Source organism: Balaenoptera acutorostrata, chromosome 16 (assembly GCF_949987535.1).
Source record: "Balaenoptera acutorostrata chromosome 16, mBalAcu1.1, whole genome shotgun sequence".
NCBI lineage: Eukaryota > Metazoa > Chordata > Mammalia > Artiodactyla > Balaenopteridae > Balaenoptera > Balaenoptera acutorostrata.
In genome coordinates this window covers 83740226-83762082 of record NC_080079.1, presented here as the reverse complement: position 1 = coordinate 83762082, position 21857 = coordinate 83740226, and the positions used below count along the sequence as shown (strand labels likewise).

Sequence of the window (21857 nt, the reverse complement as noted above, 5' to 3'; positions counted from 1 at the left end):
GAATATTTAGGGCATTCTGACAAGACATGTACTATATATAATACATGCATGATGCCTGGCAGCCCTATCTACATCCCTCACTACAATCCTACCTATGTATTTACATAAATAAATCCCATTTATTAACTCCATTGTGCAATTGAGGAAATAGATTCAGAGATGTTGAGTGACTTATCCAAGGCTACAGACAGAATTGGCAGAACTGGGAACCAAGCTCCAATATGGCTCTAAAACTGGAATCTTTACATTACACTATTCACTTTTCTCAATTCTCAATGACAATGGAAGATTTAGGTTCGAATTCCAGTTCAACCTCTAAATGTATGCCTGGCTCTAAGTCAGTTTCTCCTTCTGCTCTTCTGTGCTTCCTCTACAAATAAGCTGACCAAATAGCTAGGTTTCTGTTCAGTTCTCTAGAGTTCTGAGAGCTACCCAGGCAGTGATCCTCAAAGTGTGGTCCCTGGACCATCAGAATCATCACTTGGGAACTTGTTAAGAAAGTATATTCGTGGCTATGCAGGATGTACTGAATCACACTCTGGGGACGGTCCAGAAATCTCTTAACAAGCTCTCCAGGAGACCCTAATTCAGCATTCTAAGGAACGCTGGTATTGCAATACCTTTTTTCCTCCTCAACAAGTCTATGACTCTCAATGCATCTCTTCTGAAGCTTTTAAGGCATCTTAGGAAACTTGATATTTACATGACAGCATGGGACTAAAAACGTCTAGTCTTGCTTCCAAATACTTCACTCCTTTCTCCAAAGGGTCTAAAGTTACAATCCCTGTCAGTACCATTAATATCCCACCTGAGCCTTCTACTAGATGCTATTTTTAGGTCCGAAGTACCTCCCTCTTCAGGGACTTTCACCCTTTATCCCTCCATCCCTCGCTTTCCCTTTAATCATTCAATACTCTATCCATCTTGTCCCAGACTTATTTAAACAATGTCCACTACTCTCTTAACTCCATAGCCCACAAACATCTCTAATTGTCTCTACTCTGTCCACAAAATGCAAAATGATCCTAGGGTCCTATGGAACCTCAGTGACTTCAGTTTGAATATGGCAACGATTTAGAAGGGGTGGAACCGAAGTTGACCTATTATGAACTACAGTTTGCTAAAGGCACTAAAGTGGAAGTGTATTCCACCTAGTAGAACTTTCAAGTCTCCTTAAGTACTTTAAAAATTATTTTTTACTAATTAAAAATTATTTTAGTATGTTAATCCAAGTCCCCAAAAGACCTTTTATTAACTCTAAAACACTATCATTTTTTTTCAAACATTTAATTCACATATGCCATGTCCACATATAAATTAGTAAGATTTTACTACAAATTACGTATTAACTTCTTTGCACCATTACTGCCTATATATTTTAACTTTAACAGCAACAACAACAAAAAACCCTTCTCTAAAGCTTACGGACAATGAGAAGATAGAGAAATTGTCACAGTATGTGGAAGTCTTCTATTGGTGATGAAATATACAACCCTCTCCCCTCACTAAAGAGTACAGCCTGAAACAGAAATAGAACAAGTTAAAGGTAATGCAAGATGACATGAAGTTTTAAGACAACTAAAACTAAATGTTGGTCCAAAGTTGTTAAACTCACCACCAACTGGTGGTAACTGGCTACATCAGAATCACCTTGGGGAAATTTTGAAAAGAGACAAATTTTCAATTTCAGAATTGTTCAGGGTAGGACCAGAATTAGTCTCAGGTGTTTCTAGCACACAACAAATAGAAGAACTATTGGCTCAGGGAAAAGATCCACTTTAAAATGAATCAGGAGCACCACAACACAAGCCAATGTAAAAATATGCATGAGATGAGGACCCAATTCAGTAGCTCTTCACGCAGTCACTGAAGCTGCCGTAAACACTTTACACGGGACTACTCAGATAGCTGGAGCAGGACGGAAAGGAGGTCACTCATTACAGCAACTGTTGGCAGTGTTCTACCGTCTCATTTCCCTGGTCCACTAAGTAGGTTCTCAGTTGATGAATTACTGACTTTTCAAACAATTAGACGGCAAGGAACAATACCAGTGAGGATGCGTGCTGCTGCTACCAAGTCCACAAGGCCCCAGACATTGCTGACGCCAGTGCATCTATATATTATTGAAACAAAAATACCAAGAAATAATTATATAAGACACACCGATAATTTCGGGGGGGAGGGCGGGGGGAAGGGTATCATTGATTAATGCTGATCCTGAAGCGCTAAAGGGCTGCAATGCACAATTTGAAAAGTAGACTCACTTCAATACTTCACTTCACAGGTAAGAGAACACAATTCTGTAGATACACCACTTCACCATCTCAATTAAATCTTTGGTGTGACCTTTCATTTAACAAATTCAAGCCATGAAATCTCTCCACAGTATGACCTCAAATGACTTCCAAGCTCTGCATTCCCTTACTGCAGGCTGGCTTCCGCCAAAGGACCTAGAACAAGGCCACCAAACCTCTCACCTTATAAGCCCTGTCACCAAAGAAAGTGACCTATCCTTTCTCCTCAAGTGCAAAAATTCTAAGACAACAAGATTAGGCAGATCACCCATTACATATTCAGTCAACTGGATCAGTCACACAAGAATGCCCATTCTAGCCATAAGTAACCAGGAGGAAAAATAGAGTATATGGGCAGACAATGGATAGATGTACACTAAAAATGATAAAACTATCTTTAGAGACATTTCTCTTGGCTATAACAAATAAATTAGCCTGCTTACAGGTAAAAATCACAATGAGCAGCATTATTAATTAAACAATTCCCAAAGCTAGTGATTTTAGCTAAATAATTTTACATTAGAACCTTCTAAGAAGGCTGCTAATAAACTAAACTATGTCAAAATTTACAAACCGAGTTTTAAAGTCAGGCTTGAAAGCCAAGATAAGCAACTCCTTGTATAGTTATTACCTCTGACCAAGGCACAAGAATTCACTCAGACAAATAACTTTCATAACCTACCTAAAAATAGGATAGCTCATAAATTTTCTAAACTGTTCTCCCCTGCTGTGGACAGCCCTTAATCTCTGACTGTAAAACTTAGCAAACTTTGGCATACGCTAATGTTAGTTTTATAAGTTTACTAAAAACCTCTCTAAATTTAAGCATCAGTTCTCAAATCTGGATAGTTTTCTCATCTGAATGCCTAAACATTTAGGTCACGAATTGAAATACCAGTAGAAAAATATTCATCTTTAAGCAGGTTGTAGAATTATCACATGGCAAGAAACTGACAAGAAAATTTAAACATTCAGAACATAAAAATACTTCAAAGCATTATGAATTTTCAACCAGGCACACTTTCCTAAAGTTTAGTATTTCCAACTACAGGAAAAGCAGACTGCTGTAGGATTTTAGATGATTTAAGCTAACTCAAATTTTTCCCAATTCCTGACATCAATACTAGATTTATATAGTTTTATTATAGTAACAAATAGTTGTTACGGTGGGATCTACAAACATATACAGAATTATTATATTTAAATTCATATAGAACAGTATTTACATTTTTAAGTTACACTTTTGAAATCAGAAGATGAGGCACAGCTTAAGTTTTACAACAAAGAAAAGAAAAATACATAAGACAAAAACAGTTAACAGTAAAAATACAGCTATCTGTTCTCGACACAACACATGGAAACTCTGTCAGAAAGCTACATCTTCTTAATTTGATTGTCCAAATCATTAAAGTATGGATGATTCAGTGCCACTTTGCCAGAAATTCGTTTGGCAGGATCATAGACTAACATTTTCTGTGGGAGGAAAAAGATTTTTTAAAAGGTTATTTAAGAAATAAACCATTTAAAAAAATCTCCAAAAAGCCTTACTTTTCTACCAATAAGCCATAAGCTAATAATTTTAATGAAAAACTACTAAATGAACATTTCTGTCAGTTTAATACCAAAACACATAAATGTCCTACTTCACCCCCTAGCTCTACATAATCTATTCCTTAAATCATAGATATCTTGATAACCCCTTTTTGCTATAAATTATGGTTTAAGACACAAGCATTCAGATAGCTTTAAAACCAAGGCATAAATTTAAGAAAGATTATCTAGTTAATTATATTTACTTTGAGAATTAAATGGCCCTCTGAGTTATTTACAGCATTCCTGAAGTGGTGGCAATTAACTATAGAGGTGTCTAATGTAGTTTCCAGCAAGTTCCAAATAAAAACAAAACCAGACTGCAATGTGTTATAAACATAGTTTAAATGAGTCACTCAATGAATTATGGTCAGACAACCTAGTATTGAAGTTTATTTACACATTAACAGAAAAGGCCGAATAAAGTTAAAATTTATCTTAACGAAATATTATTAATCTTAAAGAAAACTAAATCAATAAGCAGACCCAGAGATACTTTTACTATCTAGTTACCATTTCAGCTCTTATTATATAGCTAGCACTCTATTAAGTGCTTTGTACGTTTCATGTTACTTAATCCTCACAAAAAAAGGTAGGAATTAGTCCCACTTTACAAATAAGAACTTTGAGGCTCAAAGAGGTTATGGAACCTGCCCAAGTTCATAGAGTTTAAGAGTGATAAAGCTGAAACTTGAAACCAAGACCGACTTATGATTTACGGCAGTGACTGTCAACTTGGTGAGACTTTGCCCCTCAGGGGACATCTGGCAATGTGTGGAGACATCTGGGGTTGTCACAACTGGGGGGCATGTGTTAATGGCACCTATGGGACAGAGGGCTGGGGTGCTGCTAAATAGCTTACGATGTACAGGACAGCCTCCAGCAGCAAAGAAGGAGCCAGTCCAAGATGTCAACACTGGCTCACTAAGGAACCGTGATTGACAGTACGATTTTCATTTCGTTAACTAAAGTGAAATTCTTCATGTTCAAGAGTCATGGAAGTTAAAAAGACAGACTGGGCCAGGAATATAGAAGGCCTTTTACATCTTACCATCAATATTAATGTGCAAAATATCTGAGTGGCAGTAAAGGATCTTGGACTGCACTTGTAAGCATTTGGGAACTCTAAGCTGAATTTGGTGGCATGATTTATAAATTGTGAAGGGGCTCAAAGATCAGTTAGAACATGTGTATGATGATATACCAGTAGATTTTTTCCTTTGTTTAGTAACCTGTCAAAATCTTTTTTTTGTGTGCAATCACAGTACCTGAGATTCATAAAAACTAGTCCCTTCTAAAATCCCAGTATTGGACTTCCCTGGTGGTGCAGTGGCTAAGAATCTGCCTGCCAATGCAGGGGACACAGGTTCGATCCCTGGTCCGGGAAGATCCCACATGCCGTGGAGCAACTAAGCCCGTGCCCCACAACTACTGAGCCTGCGCTCTAGAGCCTGCGAGCCACAACTACTGAGCCTGCGCGCCACAGCTACTGAAGCCCATGCGCCTACAGCCCATGCTCTGCAACAACAGAAGCCATGACAATGAGAAGCCCGTGCACCGCAATGAAAAGTAGCTCCCGCTCACCGCAACTAGAGAAAGCCCGCGTGCAGCAACGAAGACCCAATGTAGCCAAATAATAAATAAAAATAAATTAAAAAATAAATTTAAAAAGAAAAGAAAAGAAAATCTCAGTATTTAAATACTGTTCTAAAACAAATTTCCTGAGGCAGGTCTAGGACAATTTTTTATCCTAACAAATTTTTTTTTTGTCTTGTTTTTAAAGAACACAACTGTTTAATTGGGAACAGCAACGTTACAGACGGGAAAGGTTTTAAGAACTACATTCGTCCTTCTGCTAACCGGTCTGATGTGGAAACGAGGCAAAGTGAGAAATGGGAATTCATGCAGTAAAGACTTTAAAAACTAAAACGACTGTGTCTAAACTAAAAAGCAGTAAATACTGAGACAAAAAAGCTGGAGAGGAAGGCCACTCCAAGTCCGCAACTTAAAGGTTTATTAACCTCATCCTCCCCTTCAGAGTATCTACAGCTGCCTATCAGATTAAAAACAAGTGAACAAGGGCTTCCCTGGTGGCGCAGTGGTTAAGAATCCGCCTGCCAATGCAGAAGACACGGGTTCGAGCCCTGGTCTGGGAAGATCCCACATGCCGCGGAGCAACTAAGCCCGTGCGCCACAACTACTGAGCCTGAGCTCTAGAGCTTGCGAGCCACAACTACTGAAGCCCGTGCGCCTAGGGCCCGTGCTCTGCAACAAGAGAAGCCACCGCAATGAGAAGCCCGCGCACCGCAACAAAGAGTAGCCCCCACTCGCCGCAACTAAAGAAAGCCCACGCGCAGCAACGAAGACCAAATGCAGCCAAAAAAATAAATAAATTTATATTTAAAAAAAAGTGAACAAATGCCAAATCCTCCTCTCAAAACCACTAGTGTTTTGCGTATCTACAATGGAGCTAGTAATGTGCTTGCTTCGGCAATAAACATAACAGACATGATAGTTATGTGCCTGGCTCAGTATACGGTGGTTTTCTTCCTATTTCCTACATGAAAGAAAGAATTAAGTACATTCAGAATCATGCACAGTGTTAAAGTCAATATAAAGGGCATTCCTTACTGAGAGCAGATCCAAGCCATTCTCATCCAAGTTTTTGACATGGGATGCTAAGCTTCCTGGTTTCCACTTGGGAAATGTATTCTTATAGTCCTGTAAAGATTCCACTTCTGGCCACACTTCATTATTGGGAGTACCCAAAGCTCTAAAAAGCCACAGCAAAACAAAAACTTATGGTTAAAGTATAAACATAACTCTTGCTATATACATGTTAATTTAAAAGTTCTTAATAGCTCAAGTATAAAACAAAAATACCTGAAAATTCTGAAGAGTTGATCAATTTCTGAATCCCCATGGAAAAGTGGTTTCTTAGTTGCTAATTCAGCAAATATGGTACCTATACTCCAAATGTCAACTGGAGTTGAGTAGCGAGCTGACCCCAGCAATACTTCTGGAGATCTATACCAGAGTGTTACTACCTATTACGAAGAAAATATCTTACTTGGAATAAATGTGGCATGTTAAATTACCTAAATGTAAACATTTCTATTTCATTAGGACTGTCCTTCAGAATGCTGCTTGATTGCCTCTGATAATAGTGTTTAAAAGTCAATTAACTATTCACAATACTAAATGTTAGATAAATAATGAAGTATTTCTAAGCTATATTCATTAGGGGAGAAAAGAAAAAAGCACACCAAGTCTTTTCAAATCATTAAAATGCGAGGATCAAAATAGTCAAGATAGCCTTCACTTAAAAAAAAAAAAAAAAAAAGCCCAATGATAATGGATTTGGGGTTGACACTGTACAAGTGCATGTACCGATTACATGCTGAAATCACAACTAAGTCAAACAACAGTTTATTAGTGGTCTAGCACCAATCTACTACTTTAGCATATCTAATTTATCACACTGGAAGTCAGTGGCATATGTTTAAGCCAATGGAAACCAAATAATCTTTATTTATAGAGCCATGGGAAAAATGATAAAAAGAGATAATTAAAGGAAGCCAAGACATCTGACCAGATCAGCACTGTCATTAAGTTTTGATCTGGAGGAAGTCTTTGGGCAGAAGGGTAGACAACTCCATGGAAGACAAGGTTTCCCAATAATCCTTAACTATGTGAGTCAACATTCCCTTTCCCTCCAGAAATAGCAAACAAAATGCCAAGTCATCAATATAACACAGACAAAACTTGGTTATATTTAGAAGCTTCTAAATGCATCTGAAATAGTAGCACTTAAGCAACAAAACCTGTCTTTTAACCAATCTTATTGTTTCAAGAGAGGATCCAATCAAGAGACAGAAATCTCATGGTAATTTGAATGGGGAAAGTTTACTGTAAAGGATTAGTAACTACAACAGAGGATTGGAAGAGTCAGAGATTGACTAGTAAGAATAATGACTCCTTCCTGTAATGCCTCTCCAGCACCCTCTACTGTCAAAGAGTAACATCACAGCAACTGGCAAAAGAAAAATACTCAAAAGGTTCCAGATACATTTTCACATAGCAGGCAATGAAGGATGATTTTGGAGCAGAGAGGCAATAAACCGATACTGGCACAGAGTGGAAATCTTTCTGATTGAGTATTTCTTTCTTGACTTAAAGAATATAGAAAACAATCCAGCAATCACACTTAACAAAAGCACCAAAAACCATACCTCATGTGTATATACTCTAATAGGTATTCCAAAAGCTCTGGCAAGGCCAAAATCTGCCAGTTTAATTGTTCCTTTATCATCAATCAATAGATTTTGAGGTTTTAAGTCTCTGTGTAGAACTCTTCTAGAGTGACAAAACACAATCCCTTGTAGGATTTGGTACAAATAACTCTGGAAGAAGGAACCATAAGTTAGAAACTTAACCATACCATTTAACGATTTTATAAATAATCTTGGTGGCTTTCTTTCAAAGACATAAGAGATTATAATGCGGAGAAATAAACAATTTACCAAAAAGTTCTCAGGCCATTTGAGACTAACAGGAAGTATTTGGGGATGGGAAGCCCATTTACATAAGGTATCATGTTTGTATACCTATGACAAAGATATTCACCTTATGGGCACATCTTTATGAACTCACTTATTCTTCTTTTACTTATTTTGGTCCCTAATTCTTAAGTCATAAGTTAGTTTTCTATACAGAAATTTTCTTAAACTTTTGTTTTATATAATTATAGCAACTCTATTTCTACCTTGAATAAGGTTAGTCTTTTCCATTTCAGTCTTTTATCTTTACATATTCATTTCCTCTTTGGAGACATTGGTCACAGACTCCAAAAGAAACAACAAAGAGAATATTATGACTGTGTATTTAAAGAGATACAATTATCGCAAAATGCTGTTTGGTAAGTTCAGAGAAGTGTTTTAATAAGATACTTGTTGCCAAGACAATGTAATTGGCGTTTGAAGCAACATGGGTATTACAGAAATAGAAAATATACATAGTTACAGTATTGACTTATAAAGTTCAAAATTATAAAATACATAAAATCAATCAGTTGGAACAACTGGCTAGCCATTTGGAAAAAAATTAAGAACCCTCGTTCTTACACCAAAATAAACCTTTGATCTATCTAGAATTTAAGACAAAAGTAGGGGGTGGGGGTTATCTACTAGAACTACTAGAAACATTGTCATGTATTGTTCTAATACATGTGATCTTTGAGTGAGGAAGACTTCAATAAGACATAAAAAATCTCAAAGTCCAAAAGTCATGCACAAGATTGTTAAATTATAAAAATTACTAACGGTGTACTCCATTAACAAATCAAAAGACAAAAAAAAGGAATAAAAGAACTATTATCAACATGTTACAGATAAGAGGCTCTTAGAAACCAGTGAAAAAATATCCTAACAGAATCATCAGTGAAGGGGCTTCCCTGGTGGCACAGTGGTTGAGGATCTGCCTGCTAGTGCAGGGGACACGGGTTCGAGCCCTGGTCTGGGAGGATACCACATGCCGCGGAGCGGCTGGGCCCGTGAGCCACAGTTACTGAGCCTGCGCGTCTGGAGCCTGTGCTCCGCAACAAGAGAGGCCACGATAGTGAGAGGCCCACGCACCGCAATGAAGAGTGGTCCCCGCTTGCCGCAACTAGAGGAAGCCCTTGCACAGAAACGAAGACCCAACGCAGCCAAATAAATAAATAAAAATAAAGAAACAAATAATAATTAAAAAAAAAAAGAATCATCAGTGAAGAATATGTATAGGCTGTTTATAAAATGTCTAAGAAATGAAAAAATGTTAAATGACATGTAAAATGATATTAGTCTTTTTCACATAATAGATTATTATCAAAAAGATTGATAAAAACAAGTTTCGACAGTGAGGTATTAAAAGAAAATACACACCATGATGTTTAAGAGTAAATTGCTCTAATTTTTTAGAGGGCAAATGGCACTCTCTATCAAGATTTTAAGTGTAAATAAACATCTTCAACCCATGGATTCCACCTGTGAGAATCCATCCTATAAAGATGTATACGAAGATATAAAGATATTCACTGCAGCACTGATCATAAGGGCATGAATCACCAAGCTGGAAAACAATTTCAAGGTCCACCAGTGTGGAACTGGTTTACATAACTGTATCAAAAATTAGGAAGACATCTTGAACAAATGGAATTGAAGGAAAAATCATAGTGGGGATTTCCCTACGAGGTGATATTACAAGGAATACTCATTACAGTTACGTTAAGATATAGATGGATGTCAAAAATAAATAATGTTTCTGAGTAAAAAAAAAAAAAAAAAAAATTAGAAAGACAGGTAGACCTATGGTCGAACGTTTTACATAGAAAAATGGAAAGTAATGCATATATATATATATATACATAATCCCATTTTAATAAAAACAGTATATGTATATACACATACAAAGTTGACATATGAGTATCTCTAAGATTACTAATAAAACAATGGCTACACAGGGAGATCAGTTCCGTGCTTTGTGACCACCTAGAAGGGTAAGATAGGGAGAGTGGGAGGGAGACGCAAGAGGGAGGGGATATGGGGATATATGTATATGTATAGCTGATTCACTTTGTTATACAGCAGAAACTAACACAGCAATGTAAAGCAATTATACTCCAGTAAAGATATTAAAAAAAAAAAAAAAAAAAAAAAGAATGCCTACCTCTGAGGAGAGGTTTGGTAGAGATGGTGTAAGGATAATTACACTTTACATTCACAGTGGAAAAATACTAATAAAATTAGGCAAGATTCTTACCTTAACAAGTGAAGGATCCATGAACTGACCAGGAGGGATAGAATCCAAGTATTTCTTGAGATCCATGGAAAGGAATTCAAAGATGAGATATAACCTGGAATCCTGCATAAGCACATCTTGAAGACTGAAGAATAAAATAATTATATGAAAATTTAAAACTCTAACATTTTTGACCTCTCACAAATTTCACAGTTGCTGTTACATAAAGCAGGGCCATAAGAAATCTTACTACACTGCTTTGGGAAAGAAGAGGGGGTAGCTTCCCTAGTGGTGAAAATCGTAGCACTAAACTAGAATTTGAGAAAGGAACCTCAGGGCAGCAATTGAAAATTAAGTCATATTATATTAGGCGCTAAGTGGCAAGCGGCTTCTACTCCAGAAGAACGTTTCTAGGTTGACTGCTTGCTGCTCAGAGCTTGTCTTTCCATTGAGGTAAATAATAGAAACAAACCTTAGAGCAGTATCTGACCTTACTAGTTGCTCACTATCTCTCGCCCCAGAAAAATGCAGTTAAATCCTAATTTGGAAAGATGCCAGCCCAAATACTTAGAAAGGAAAGCTTTATCTTCATCTGACCTATCTAACTGTCTCAGGTCTCTGATTAAGGAGTCTTTAAGCATCAGAGCTCTCAGAGTGGGAGCAGTGTCAAAGCTCTGTGAAAAGGACTTCCTTTTCTCCCTTGACCAGTTTACCCTGATTTTCCAGCCCCCACTACTAATCTTTATCACCAAGCTCCTCTAACTCTGTTCCTGCTTTACCAGCCTCTTTTTTTCTATGCCCAGCATTCTCAATGAACAAAAATAGTAAGGTTCTAGTCAGCTCAGCAAGGTTAGACCAGAAATTAAGCAAATATAAAAGTTTCCACAATGAAATTCACATTTGAAATAGTATGCGGAAAATGATTCAGATTCAGATATTACACCATACCTGACTATATTTGGATGACGAAGTTCTTTTAATAGAGATATTTCCCGAATTGCAGTGCTAGGAACTCCTTCCTCTTCACTTTCTAGTCTGATTTTCTTCATGGCTACCACTTGACCTGTAGTTTTGTGTCTACCCTTATACACAACTCCATAGGTACCTGAAATAGACAAAGTGTCTGCTATGTGACAACCTCCACAAACTAAAAGATTTTAAAAATGACTGAATCCCATAAGGTGTCACATGATAGAAATATCTGCTGTGGCCAGATAGGAAGCATCTTAGTCATAATTATACCCTCATCACTTCCAAAACAACACTGAAGGTAACTAAAACCTATTATGGCTGTAGTTTAGAGAATTCATATAGTCATCACAGGTTTCCCATACATTTAAATTACCAGTAATTTTCCAGCACATTTTAGAGAAGAAGGATCGTTTGCAGATTGGAATGTATCTCCTGTCAAATATCCTACCTGGCAACAAGGTAGGCATAAAATACAGTGTAAAGATTTGGGCTCAGGAAATATTACTAACAGGAGTCACTGTGACACTTTCAGAAAACTTCATATAGAGTGCTTCATACACTTCAAATATATAGTCAACAATCCTCAACTAGAAAAGAATGAGGATAAAATATTTTATTAAATATTTGATCTATTCAAGCTCATATCATCTACTATATAGGAGAAAGCCTCACGTCCATTTGGAAGTTGAGGACACTGATTCTGATATATGGGCTTCAGATAATGAGCAACAATGTCAATATTGACATTGACAGGGATCCTGGAGTGGATCCCACTCAGGAAGGCCAGTCATTTGCATAATATAGTCAAAGAAACTGTTAATGGTAAATTCAGAACTTTTTTTTTAAGTATGCTTACCTCTCCCTCAAGTGTACAACATTCACCTGGTCCTAAAATTTACTCATAACAACCACTGATTAACTTACAGCAAACACTAGATATGCATTTAAAAAAAATATTTATTTATTTATTTGGTTGCGCTGGGTCTTAGTTTTAGCTTGCTGTTTCCTGAGTTGCGGCACGCGGGCTCCTTAGTTGTGGCTTGAAAACTCTCAGTTGAGGCATGCATGTGTGATCTAGTTCCCTGACCAGGGATCGAACCCGGGCCCCCCGCATTGGGAGCGCAGAGTCTTAACCACTGTGCCACCAGTTAAGTTCCTTGATATGTACTGAATTGAGTTTTAGACATCACAAGTGCTCTATGTCTCTCTTCTGACTCTTTTTGAACCATATCACTTCTCAATGAACTACTGGAATAGAGCTCTAGTTAAACAGAGCACAGTGATTCCACTGGTTAATTACCAAAAATTATTTGTGACATACAAGGTATGCGCTCTGAAATGAACTAGGCATTATAAAATTCTAAAATGTTCGGTATGGACAAGTTATGGAGAGTGAACGGTAAAGAGAAAAACCTTTGATCAACAAATGTTTACAGAGTGCCTACTAAATGCCAGCTAAGGTTCCACATCATGGATATAGCTATGTTCTCTACAATCTAAAAAGACATTTCCTTAAGGCAGGAAGGAGTTCCAAGACTAATGTAACAACACTCAGATTTTTGTTATTCAGAAGAAACCAGAGAACAACTTTATAATAATTGAAATAAGTCTGGATATATTTAAGAAATGAATTGGGCTGTCAAAAGCTCAATGTCAAAGGGGAAAAGTCAGGGGGACAATTCTAAATCAGAAGACATTAAGGAGACATTTAACCACCAAATGAAATGCATGACCCTGACTAGAACTTCAGAGTATATATGCAGAAGTATTTAGAAGTAAAGCACATAATTCCACTGCCCTAACACCCTTCCCAACACACCTACAAGATATCAATAGTGTTTTCAAAATACAAATATTGCTTTAAGCATTTAGTATTAGAAGGATGTAAGATTATTGGAAGGGGGCTGTTGGGGAGACATGTCAGAATAATTTCAATTCTCTTGAAATGTGAACATTTTTGTGTTTTATTATGTAGAGAACATATGTATTAATGCACTAATATACTGTTACATGTACCTGAAAGACTGGATTTTTAAAAATTAATTAGTTAATTAATTTTTTTATTTTTGGCTGCGTTGGGTCTTCGTTGCTGCGCACAGGCTTTCTCTCTAGTTGGAGCGAGCAGGGGCTACTCTTCGTTGCACTGCGTGGGCTTCTCATTGCGGTGGCTTCTCTTGTTGCAGAGCACGGGCTCTAGGCGCACAGGCTTCAGTAGTTGTGGCTCGCCGGCTCTAGAGCGCAGGCTCAGTAGTTGTGGCTCACGGGCTTAGTTGCTCCGCGGTATGTGGGATCGTCCCGGACCAGGGCTCGAACCCGTGTCCCCTGCATTGGCAGGCAGATTGTCAACCACTGTGCCACCAGGGAAGTCCCAAAGATTGGATTTTAATGAATATTTACATGTCTTCATGTCAAGGATGTTACAGCGTCATTAAATCATTTTTTAAAAATCCTTTTATATTATTAAAACCACTCACCTTCTCCAATTTTCTCTATTTTGGTATAGTCTTCCATAGTTAATCAATGGGTATGGAAGATCCTAAAATGAGAGGAAAAGCTGATTTGATTACGTGTCACTAACTCAAAGCGTGCTTTTACGTTATTAATGAGATACTATAAGTAAAGCATTTCCCACAGTGCCTAGTGCAGTATTAATTTTCCATGAATATTAGCTATTATATTAAAACAATAGTTAGAAGGGAAAGAACTCAAAGACTCTCCCACCCTTCTTAGCTTCTGAAACATTGGAAATATTTGTATATCCTATACCAGTGTAACATTTAGCCTCTTCCAAATTAACCCTCAAATTCACACATGGATTTACCTATTCTTCCCAAACAAATCCCAGATGTTCTTTTTATGTAACACTTCTAAGGAACGCCAGTGTGTGCCAGAGTTATACCCAAATATTTTAACAAGGTTATTTGACTGAATTTGTACGGCTTTATATTTTTATGAAGATAATTTAAAAAAAAATTTTTTTTTTAAAGACATGAGTAAGGAGCTAAAATGTGGTCACACTGCTCACGCATTAGCGAAAGTATACATGTTTCAACTTGCTCTAGTGACAGTTTTAATCTTTCTCCTGTTGTCAGCAGTCACGTAACACAAACATGACAAAAAGTTTCAAGGTACTTTTTGTAAGGTAGGAAAGATCACTAAGCACTCTAAAAGAAAAAGTGCAATTCCACACATAAAATCTAATTATACCCCACACAAATGTCAAGAACAAAGTGAAAAACCATATACTTGAATCACAAAGAATGGTTAAAAAAAAAAAAAAAAAAAAGAGCTGAAATGACAACCAGATACTCAAGACTTCCTGCTAAGTCTTGGCTGGTAAGTTTGCAATGAAACAATAGCTGCAGCAGCCCAAAGCATCATTTTACAATACATCACCGATGAAACCATGTATAAAGGTCACTGAGCCAGAAGTTATATTGACCCTTAAGTTATATTTCTCACATTCTTCTTCAAAAGCATTCCAGAAATAAGTAGAGATAAATCTTTTTAAATGAACAAAGTTGCACTACCCCGGCCATCTTAAAAATGCTTTAATTTTACAAATGACAGTGGACGATTAGGATAATTCTCTTTTCTTCAATATCCAGATGTAATACGCCTAAAGCACGATGAAATTGCTGAGCTCACTTTAAACAAATAACTGAAAACCAACCCAATTCCAAAGCTTACTCTTCCACCCTTTCCTGGTTGTAACTATTTTAAATAAAGGATACGGTCTCAGCATACCGTTTGAATGCCCCCTGTGCTACCCGTGGCAGGATGTGAAATACCAGCGGCTTAATCCACCCAGAGACCTCCAGGTCTTTAGAGAAAGCAAGACGTGCACACGGGTAACTTTAGTATTAAATAAAAATTGATTAAAGGATTTTAAAACACACGTTTCTAACTGTCGGCATGTCTTAGATTTCCACTTTTTGCCAATTCCATAGAATGTAACCACCACAAAGCATAAAATAAAAACGACGACGACAACAACAACAAAAAATTCAAGTTCTCTAGTGTTCTATGCCTTGGCTAAGTGTTCTTAAAAGCTCTAGGAGGGCTAGTAGGGTCATGGGCACAGAGGCAAGCCTGAGAAGGCCCACAAGGTAGTTCATCCGATCGGTTTTCCGGGACAGCCTGTGATTGGGAACTGGCCGCGGGTACCTGGCCCAGGTGCGGTCTTGCTTTCCACCCCCGGAGGCGAGGGCAGGACGCACCGCGGACGGGCGGGAGCTGCAGGGCCGAGGGCCGAGCCTGGCACTCCGCAAGCGCTCGGCCTCGTCCAACCAAGGCACGGATTTGGCTTCAGTCAGGACCCGAAAGCCTCCTCAGCCACCCGCGTGACCCCAGACTGCAACTCCAAGGCCAGGGCAACCCCAGCCCTGCCGGAGTAACCCCGCCGGGGCTGGGCTCCCACAAGCCTCCCGCTAGAGCCGGCCGGCGTCGCTCCCACGCCCAGGCCCCGGACCCCAGGTGAAGGCCCGGCCTGGCCGCACGCAGACCCCAGCCGCCTAATTATCACCCGGTTCCGTAATACTCCCCCTCCGAGGCCCGCGAGTCGACGCCGGCCCTGCCGAGTCGACGCCCCATAGGCATGACCCTGACCCCGGCAACTCTACCCGGCTTATTATCCCCCGGCGAAAGCAGCGGCGGCTACCACGTCAGCGGCGCTCTACCCTGACTTCCAAGCGCCAGCTTTGAAGAGAAGTGCGAGCAGTTTCAAACTCACCGCGCTAAAGCGTCCTGGATCCACCAATCAGATAGCCCGTAGACTTTCAAAGGAGCCAATCAGGGCCCAGCTTCCCTTAGGCCGGGCTTCCCTGGTGGCTAGAGCGCGAAAGGCGGAGGAAACGGCGGCTGGAGAAAAAGCAGGAGGGCGGGCGCCCACTGAGTCTGAGCGCAAGCGCCGTATTTCATTCCAAGAAAGCGTCGTCTTACTGTTTCTAGTCATCAGAAACCTGCTGTTCGCTCTGGGTTGTTTGTTTTCCCTCCCAATATTGGCACAATTAAAATTTATTGTGCTCAAATAGGTCATCACAAAAGCGATACTACATGTAATCCAAATCCCATTACTTTCACTTCTAATACTTAAAGCTAGTGTATATTTATGTTTTTCTAAATTAATGATTCTCAGGCTGGGCCAAAAGAGCACATTTCGGTTACCTTAAGAAGGAGATAACAGAAAGCTAGGAAAGATGTCCTCAATAATGTAAAGAAAATTTTTCTATATATATAGATATAGGACTTAGATACCTTTTTCTTACATTACACACACATATATATATGGCTGTGCTATGTTTTTACCTCACTTTTTTAATTTAAATTTTTAATCTATTTAACATTTTATTTAAAAATTAAAAACAAAATTTTTCTTTTTTAAAATTTTAAAATATTCTCACATCAGAATTTGAAATGTTCTTTAAAACACAAAAATTTGCACTTCCGCGGGGGAAGAAAAAGAGATCTAAATTACACTTTAAATAATCCAGTATCTCCAAATTCTTTCGTTGCCCTCCACTGTATCCTAAAAAGAGATTACTGCACTTGAACATCATTGTGAAGTCTTTAAGAAAATAAAAAAGTAAAATAGAACTGGGGATAATAAGAGTCTTTGCACTGACTCTAAGGGACCTAGAACAAAGATTGATTACCGTGACCGCTACAATTACATATTAGATGACCCAGATTAGGATAAGCAATGGAACTAGCATATCACATGCATTTAAGTGTTTAATACCTTGTTACACAAGGAGCAGCATCTGTCATCTGGCCGTATATGTGGCACAAACACTCAGCCTTGGCAATTTTGTGCTACTCGGTAACAGAGGCAGAGCATTTGGGATTCAGGGTAGAAGGAGGGGATTGGGAAATCTTGGCCTGAACCTAATAACTTTTAAAACTTATTTTTAAAATCCCAAATTCACATTTTAAATAAAAATCTGCCCCAGAGAAGTGCTCTAGAGAAGACTTTCCTCTGCTAGTCTAGGATATTATTTTTAACTAATTTTAACAAATAAATATATATATAGCTTTCTCTCTGGGAGGCTTAAGCAAGGGATTCAATTTATATCATCTAAAAACAGCTAGTAATTCATTACATACATTTTACATTCAACATAAAGAAGACCACAGGCTTCCATAGCTCTGATGCTAGATTTTTATTTAAATTTATCTCAGGGGGAATTTCCTGGCGATCCAGTGGTTAGGACTCTGCACTTTCACTATGGTGGACCTGGGTTCAATTCCTGGTCGGGGAACTAAGGTCCTGCAAGCCCCGTGGCAAAGCCAAAAAAAAAATTTAGCTCCGTTATCTCTCTTTTTTTGTGTGTGTGACTTGTCTTTTTTTGTTTGTTTTTTGTTTTGGTCGTCTTTCTTTTTAAAGTTTCAGGGTTATTGTAAATTCAGGCTATCATCTTAGCAAATACAGTTTATTGTACATTGGGCCAACTTCTATTCAGTGTCACAAAAAATAAGTCAGATACTTTTCCTGCTCTAGGTGTTGGGGGTGGGAGAACACAACCATTACTTATAATTTGTTTCTGGCACTGAGGTTGTACGTTCTGCTATAAGCCGATATGAAAACACAGAGCAGGAAATTACTAATTCAAGCAGAGGATGTGACGTTTGAAGGAACACTGGAGAAGGAATTGTGGCGTGGGCCTTCCACGCAGAGGAAGTTGCATGAGTAAAGCACTGAAGTCTGCCCAAGTAATTCAGGGTGCTTGCATCAGAGGGTGTAGGGCTCTTTATGTGATAAACAGGGAAGGGAATTTGGAGTCAGAATCTTGAAGAGCCCTGAATACTGTTCTAAGGGGCTGCTCAGGAGACCTACAGCCTTGGCACAATATTTTGGACCAATTCTGGAAGTGGCGTGGAAAAAAACTAAAGAGGAGAGGATGGAAAGGCATGTGCTCCCCTAAGTTACATATTTATATTTTGGCAACCTCCATTTAGAAGGGGGAAAAAAAAAAGATCCATTGGCACTGCACCTAAGTTTTGTTTTGTTTTGTTTTGTTTTGAGATATAAGTGTTACTGTGAACTGAATTATGTTTCTCTCCACTACCCCTTCTCTCCCATCCATATGTTGCAGCCTCTGGCTCAGTGTGATGTTATTTAGAGATGGTGCCTTGGGAAAGAAATTAGGTTTCAATAAGACCATGAGGGTGGAGCCCTCACTGTGGGATTAGTGTTCTTCTAAGAAGAGACACCAAAGAGCTTGGTCCCTCTATTTCCTCCGTGGGGGGACACTGCTAGAACGAGGCACTATCTGCAAGCCAGGAAGACAGCTCTCCCCAGATTACGACCATGCCAACACCTCGATCCAACCTCCAGAACTGTGTGAAATAAATTTCTGTTTATCCCACCCGACCTATGGCCTTTTGTTATGGCAGCCTGAGCTAAGACAAGTATTTTTTCAGATAAAAAAGTTTGAGAAACGTGCTTTTAAATACATAAAACACCCTGGAAGGAGATGCAACAAATTAATAACAATGCGCCTGTGTGGAGTGGAATAGTGCCTGGGGCACAGAGGTGGGAGGGAGGCTTTGGTAGCTGTTGAATTTTGAACCATATGAGTGTATGGTTCAAAACTCAAAAGCTAGTCACCTTAGTCCAAAAATGAATGAAAGAGTAAATGGATGAATGTATGAAGGAATGCATGCATGAATGAATCTTGCCAAGTCCTCTTTTGCTACTGGATAAAATTCATAGAAGTTTCTAAAAAAAACGTATCCAAAAGGAAAAGACTGTTCCTTTACATTAATTCAGAAAGTAAAACAGTGGAAAAAAGCAAGACACATAGTTTCAAGACCTTTTAATCACAACTGAAAACACTGAACTCTCATGGCTGTTCCTCAGTTAGACATTTCTCTGATTACAAAATAATGGGGTTTTTTATAAATGTTTCAAACAATTCCATAATAAAAGTGTGTCACATACCATACAGAGTGAAGTAAGTCAGAAAGAGAAAAATAAATATCGTATATTAACGCATATATGTGGAACCTAGAAAAATGGTACAGATGAACCAGTTTGCAGGGCAGAAACAGAGACACAGATGCAGAGAACAAACGTACGGACACCGAGGGGGGAAAGTGGCGGGGGGCGGGGGGCGGGTGGTGGTGGGATGAACTGGGAGATTGGGATTGACATCTATACACTAATATGTATAAAATGGAAAACTAATAAGAACCTGCTATATAAAAAAATAAATAAAATTTAAAAAAAAAAGTGTGTCACATACGATATCCGTGCCTCCACCCTCATTTCCTCGACAAAAGACAGACAGAGGGATCACTGCTAACATTTTGGTACTTTATTTTTTTTAATTTTTTATTTTTAAAAATTTCCCTCACCTATTTCACTCATCCTCCTACCCCCCTCCCCTCTGGCAACCACCTGCTTGTTCTCTGTATTTATGACTCTTTCTGCTTTGTTATATGTGTTCATTTGTTTTTTAGATTTTACATATAACTGAAATCGTACAGTGTTTTTCTTTCTCTGTCTGACTTATTTCACTTAACATAATACCCTCTAGGTCCATCCATGTTGTCGCAAATGGCAAGATTTTAGTTTTTATGGCTAATATTCCATTGTACACATATACCACATCTTCTTTATCCATTCATTTCAAGATGGGCACTTAGGTTGCTTCCATATCTTGGCTATTTTGAATAATGCTGCAATGAACATAGGGGTGCATATATTTTTTCGAATTAGTGTTTTTGTTTTCTTTGGAAACATACCCAGAAGTGGAATTGCTGAATCATATGGTAGTTCTATTTTTAAATTTTTGAGGACCCTCCATAAATGTTTTCCTTAGTTAACTGCCCCAATTTACATTCCTACCAACCATGCCAGAGGGTCCCCTTTTCTCCACATCCTCACCAAGACGTGTTATTTGTTGTCATTTTGATAATATTCATTCTGATACCTCACTGTGGTTTTGATTTGCATTTCCCTGATGATTAGTGATGTTGAGCATCTTTTCATGTGCCTGTTGGCCATCTGCAGGTCTTCTTTGGAAAGATGTCTATTCAGGTCCTCTGCCCATTTTTCAATGGCATTGTTTTTTGTTTTGGGGGATTTTTAAATCAAGTTTCTTTCACATATGAGGTGTTTGTACTAATACTCTGAGTTTATGTCCTACAAACACAGCAATTATGGAAGATTCTAATTTACGTGATTCTAAATATTCCAGATCCCCAAAATTGTCTGATGCATTTATAATTATTCATGCTGTGTTACGAGTGTGTTCCTAATACAAGAAAAGTTCATTTTAGTGGAGGTAATGATACACTACAGTATGGAAAATTCTCTCTTTCATTGCTTCTACCATATCCTTAAGAGAGATTTCTGCGCTTGAACATTATTCTTAACTCTTTAAGAAAATAAAAGGGGTTTCCCTGGTGGCGCAGTGGTTGAGAATCTGCCTGCCAATGCAAGGCACACGGGTTCGAGCCCTGGTCCGGGAAGATCCCACATGCCGCGGAGCAACTAGGCCCGTGAGCCACAACTACTGAGCCTGCGCGTCTGGAGCCTGTGCTCCGCAACAAGAGAGGCCGCGACGGTGAGAGGCCCGCGCACCGCGATGAAGAGTGGTCCCCGCTTGCCGCAACTAGAGAAAGCCCTCGCACAGAAACGAAGACCCACCACAGCCAAAAATAAATAAATAAAATAAATAAAATTTAAAAAGAAAATAAAGGAGTGAAACAGAACTGAGGATAATGAGAGTCGTCTGGTAAGGTTTTCTCTTTGCACTGATGGGACACGTAGATATAACTTTACACATCTGATAACTGGAAGAATTTTCCACAGATTAGCTTTGCCCCTATTACCCACTACCCACTTATTTCCAGTTCAGGTAACATCTCTTGCCCTATATCTTCATTTCCAGATGCCTGGAGAGTGAACAGAATGGATGGAAGGAGTTGTCCCGGAAGCTTTTCTTTTTTCTTTTTCTTTTTTTTTTTTTTTTGTTTCATGGATATATGTTCTTTTCTTCTAGATTATTTATTTATTTATTTATTTATTTATTTATTTATTTATTTTTGGCTGTGTTGGGTCTTTGTTTCTGTGCGAGGGCTTTCTCTAGTTGCGGCGAGCGGGGGCCACTCTTCATCGCGGTGCACGGGCCTCTCACTATCGCGGCCTCTCTTGCTGCGGAGCACAGGCTCCAGACGCGCAGGCTCAGTAGTTGTGGCTCACGGGCCTAGTTGCTC

At 38.7% G+C, this 21857-nt stretch overlaps 1 protein-coding gene across 2 annotated transcripts; it reads right to left on the bottom strand.

Moving 5' to 3' along the window:
- Positions 1 to 1760: 1760 nt before the first annotated feature.
- CDK1 (cyclin dependent kinase 1) lies at positions 1761 to 16358 on the bottom strand. Of its 2 annotated transcripts, none has more exons than XM_007170833.2 (8): positions 16256 to 16358; positions 14108 to 14169; positions 11610 to 11766; positions 10683 to 10806; positions 8117 to 8287; positions 6768 to 6931; positions 6516 to 6657; positions 1761 to 3767 (listed from the first exon to the last, which is right to left on the bottom strand). In XM_007170833.2, exons 2-8 carry the CDS (start codon positions 14142 to 14144, stop codon positions 3669 to 3671), a joined length of 894 nt encoding a protein of 297 aa, XP_007170895.1. In that variant the 5' UTR covers positions 14145 to 14169; positions 16256 to 16358; the 3' UTR covers positions 1761 to 3668. The 2 variants fall into 2 exon arrangements, with proteins under 2 accessions (XP_007170895.1, XP_057387219.1); XM_057531236.1 differs by having other exon boundaries at positions 16242 to 16283.
- Positions 16359 to 21857: the final 5499 nt, after the last annotated feature.

What these genes read in the sequence shown, in the direction of transcription:
- CDK1 (XM_007170833.2), bottom strand. Translation starts at nt 14,144, where the DNA reads ATGGAAGACTATACCAAAATAGAGAAAATTGGAGAAG. An exon ending in AATAGAGAAAATTGGAGAAG is followed by an intron (nt 11,767 to 14,107) that starts GTGAGTGGTTTT and finishes TGTCTATTTCAG; the next exon opens with GTACCTATGGAGTTGTGTAT. An exon ending in TGGATCCTTCACTTGTTAAG is followed by an intron (nt 8,288 to 10,682) that starts GTAAGAATCTTG and finishes TCCTTCTTCCAG; the next exon opens with AGTTATTTGTACCAAATCCT.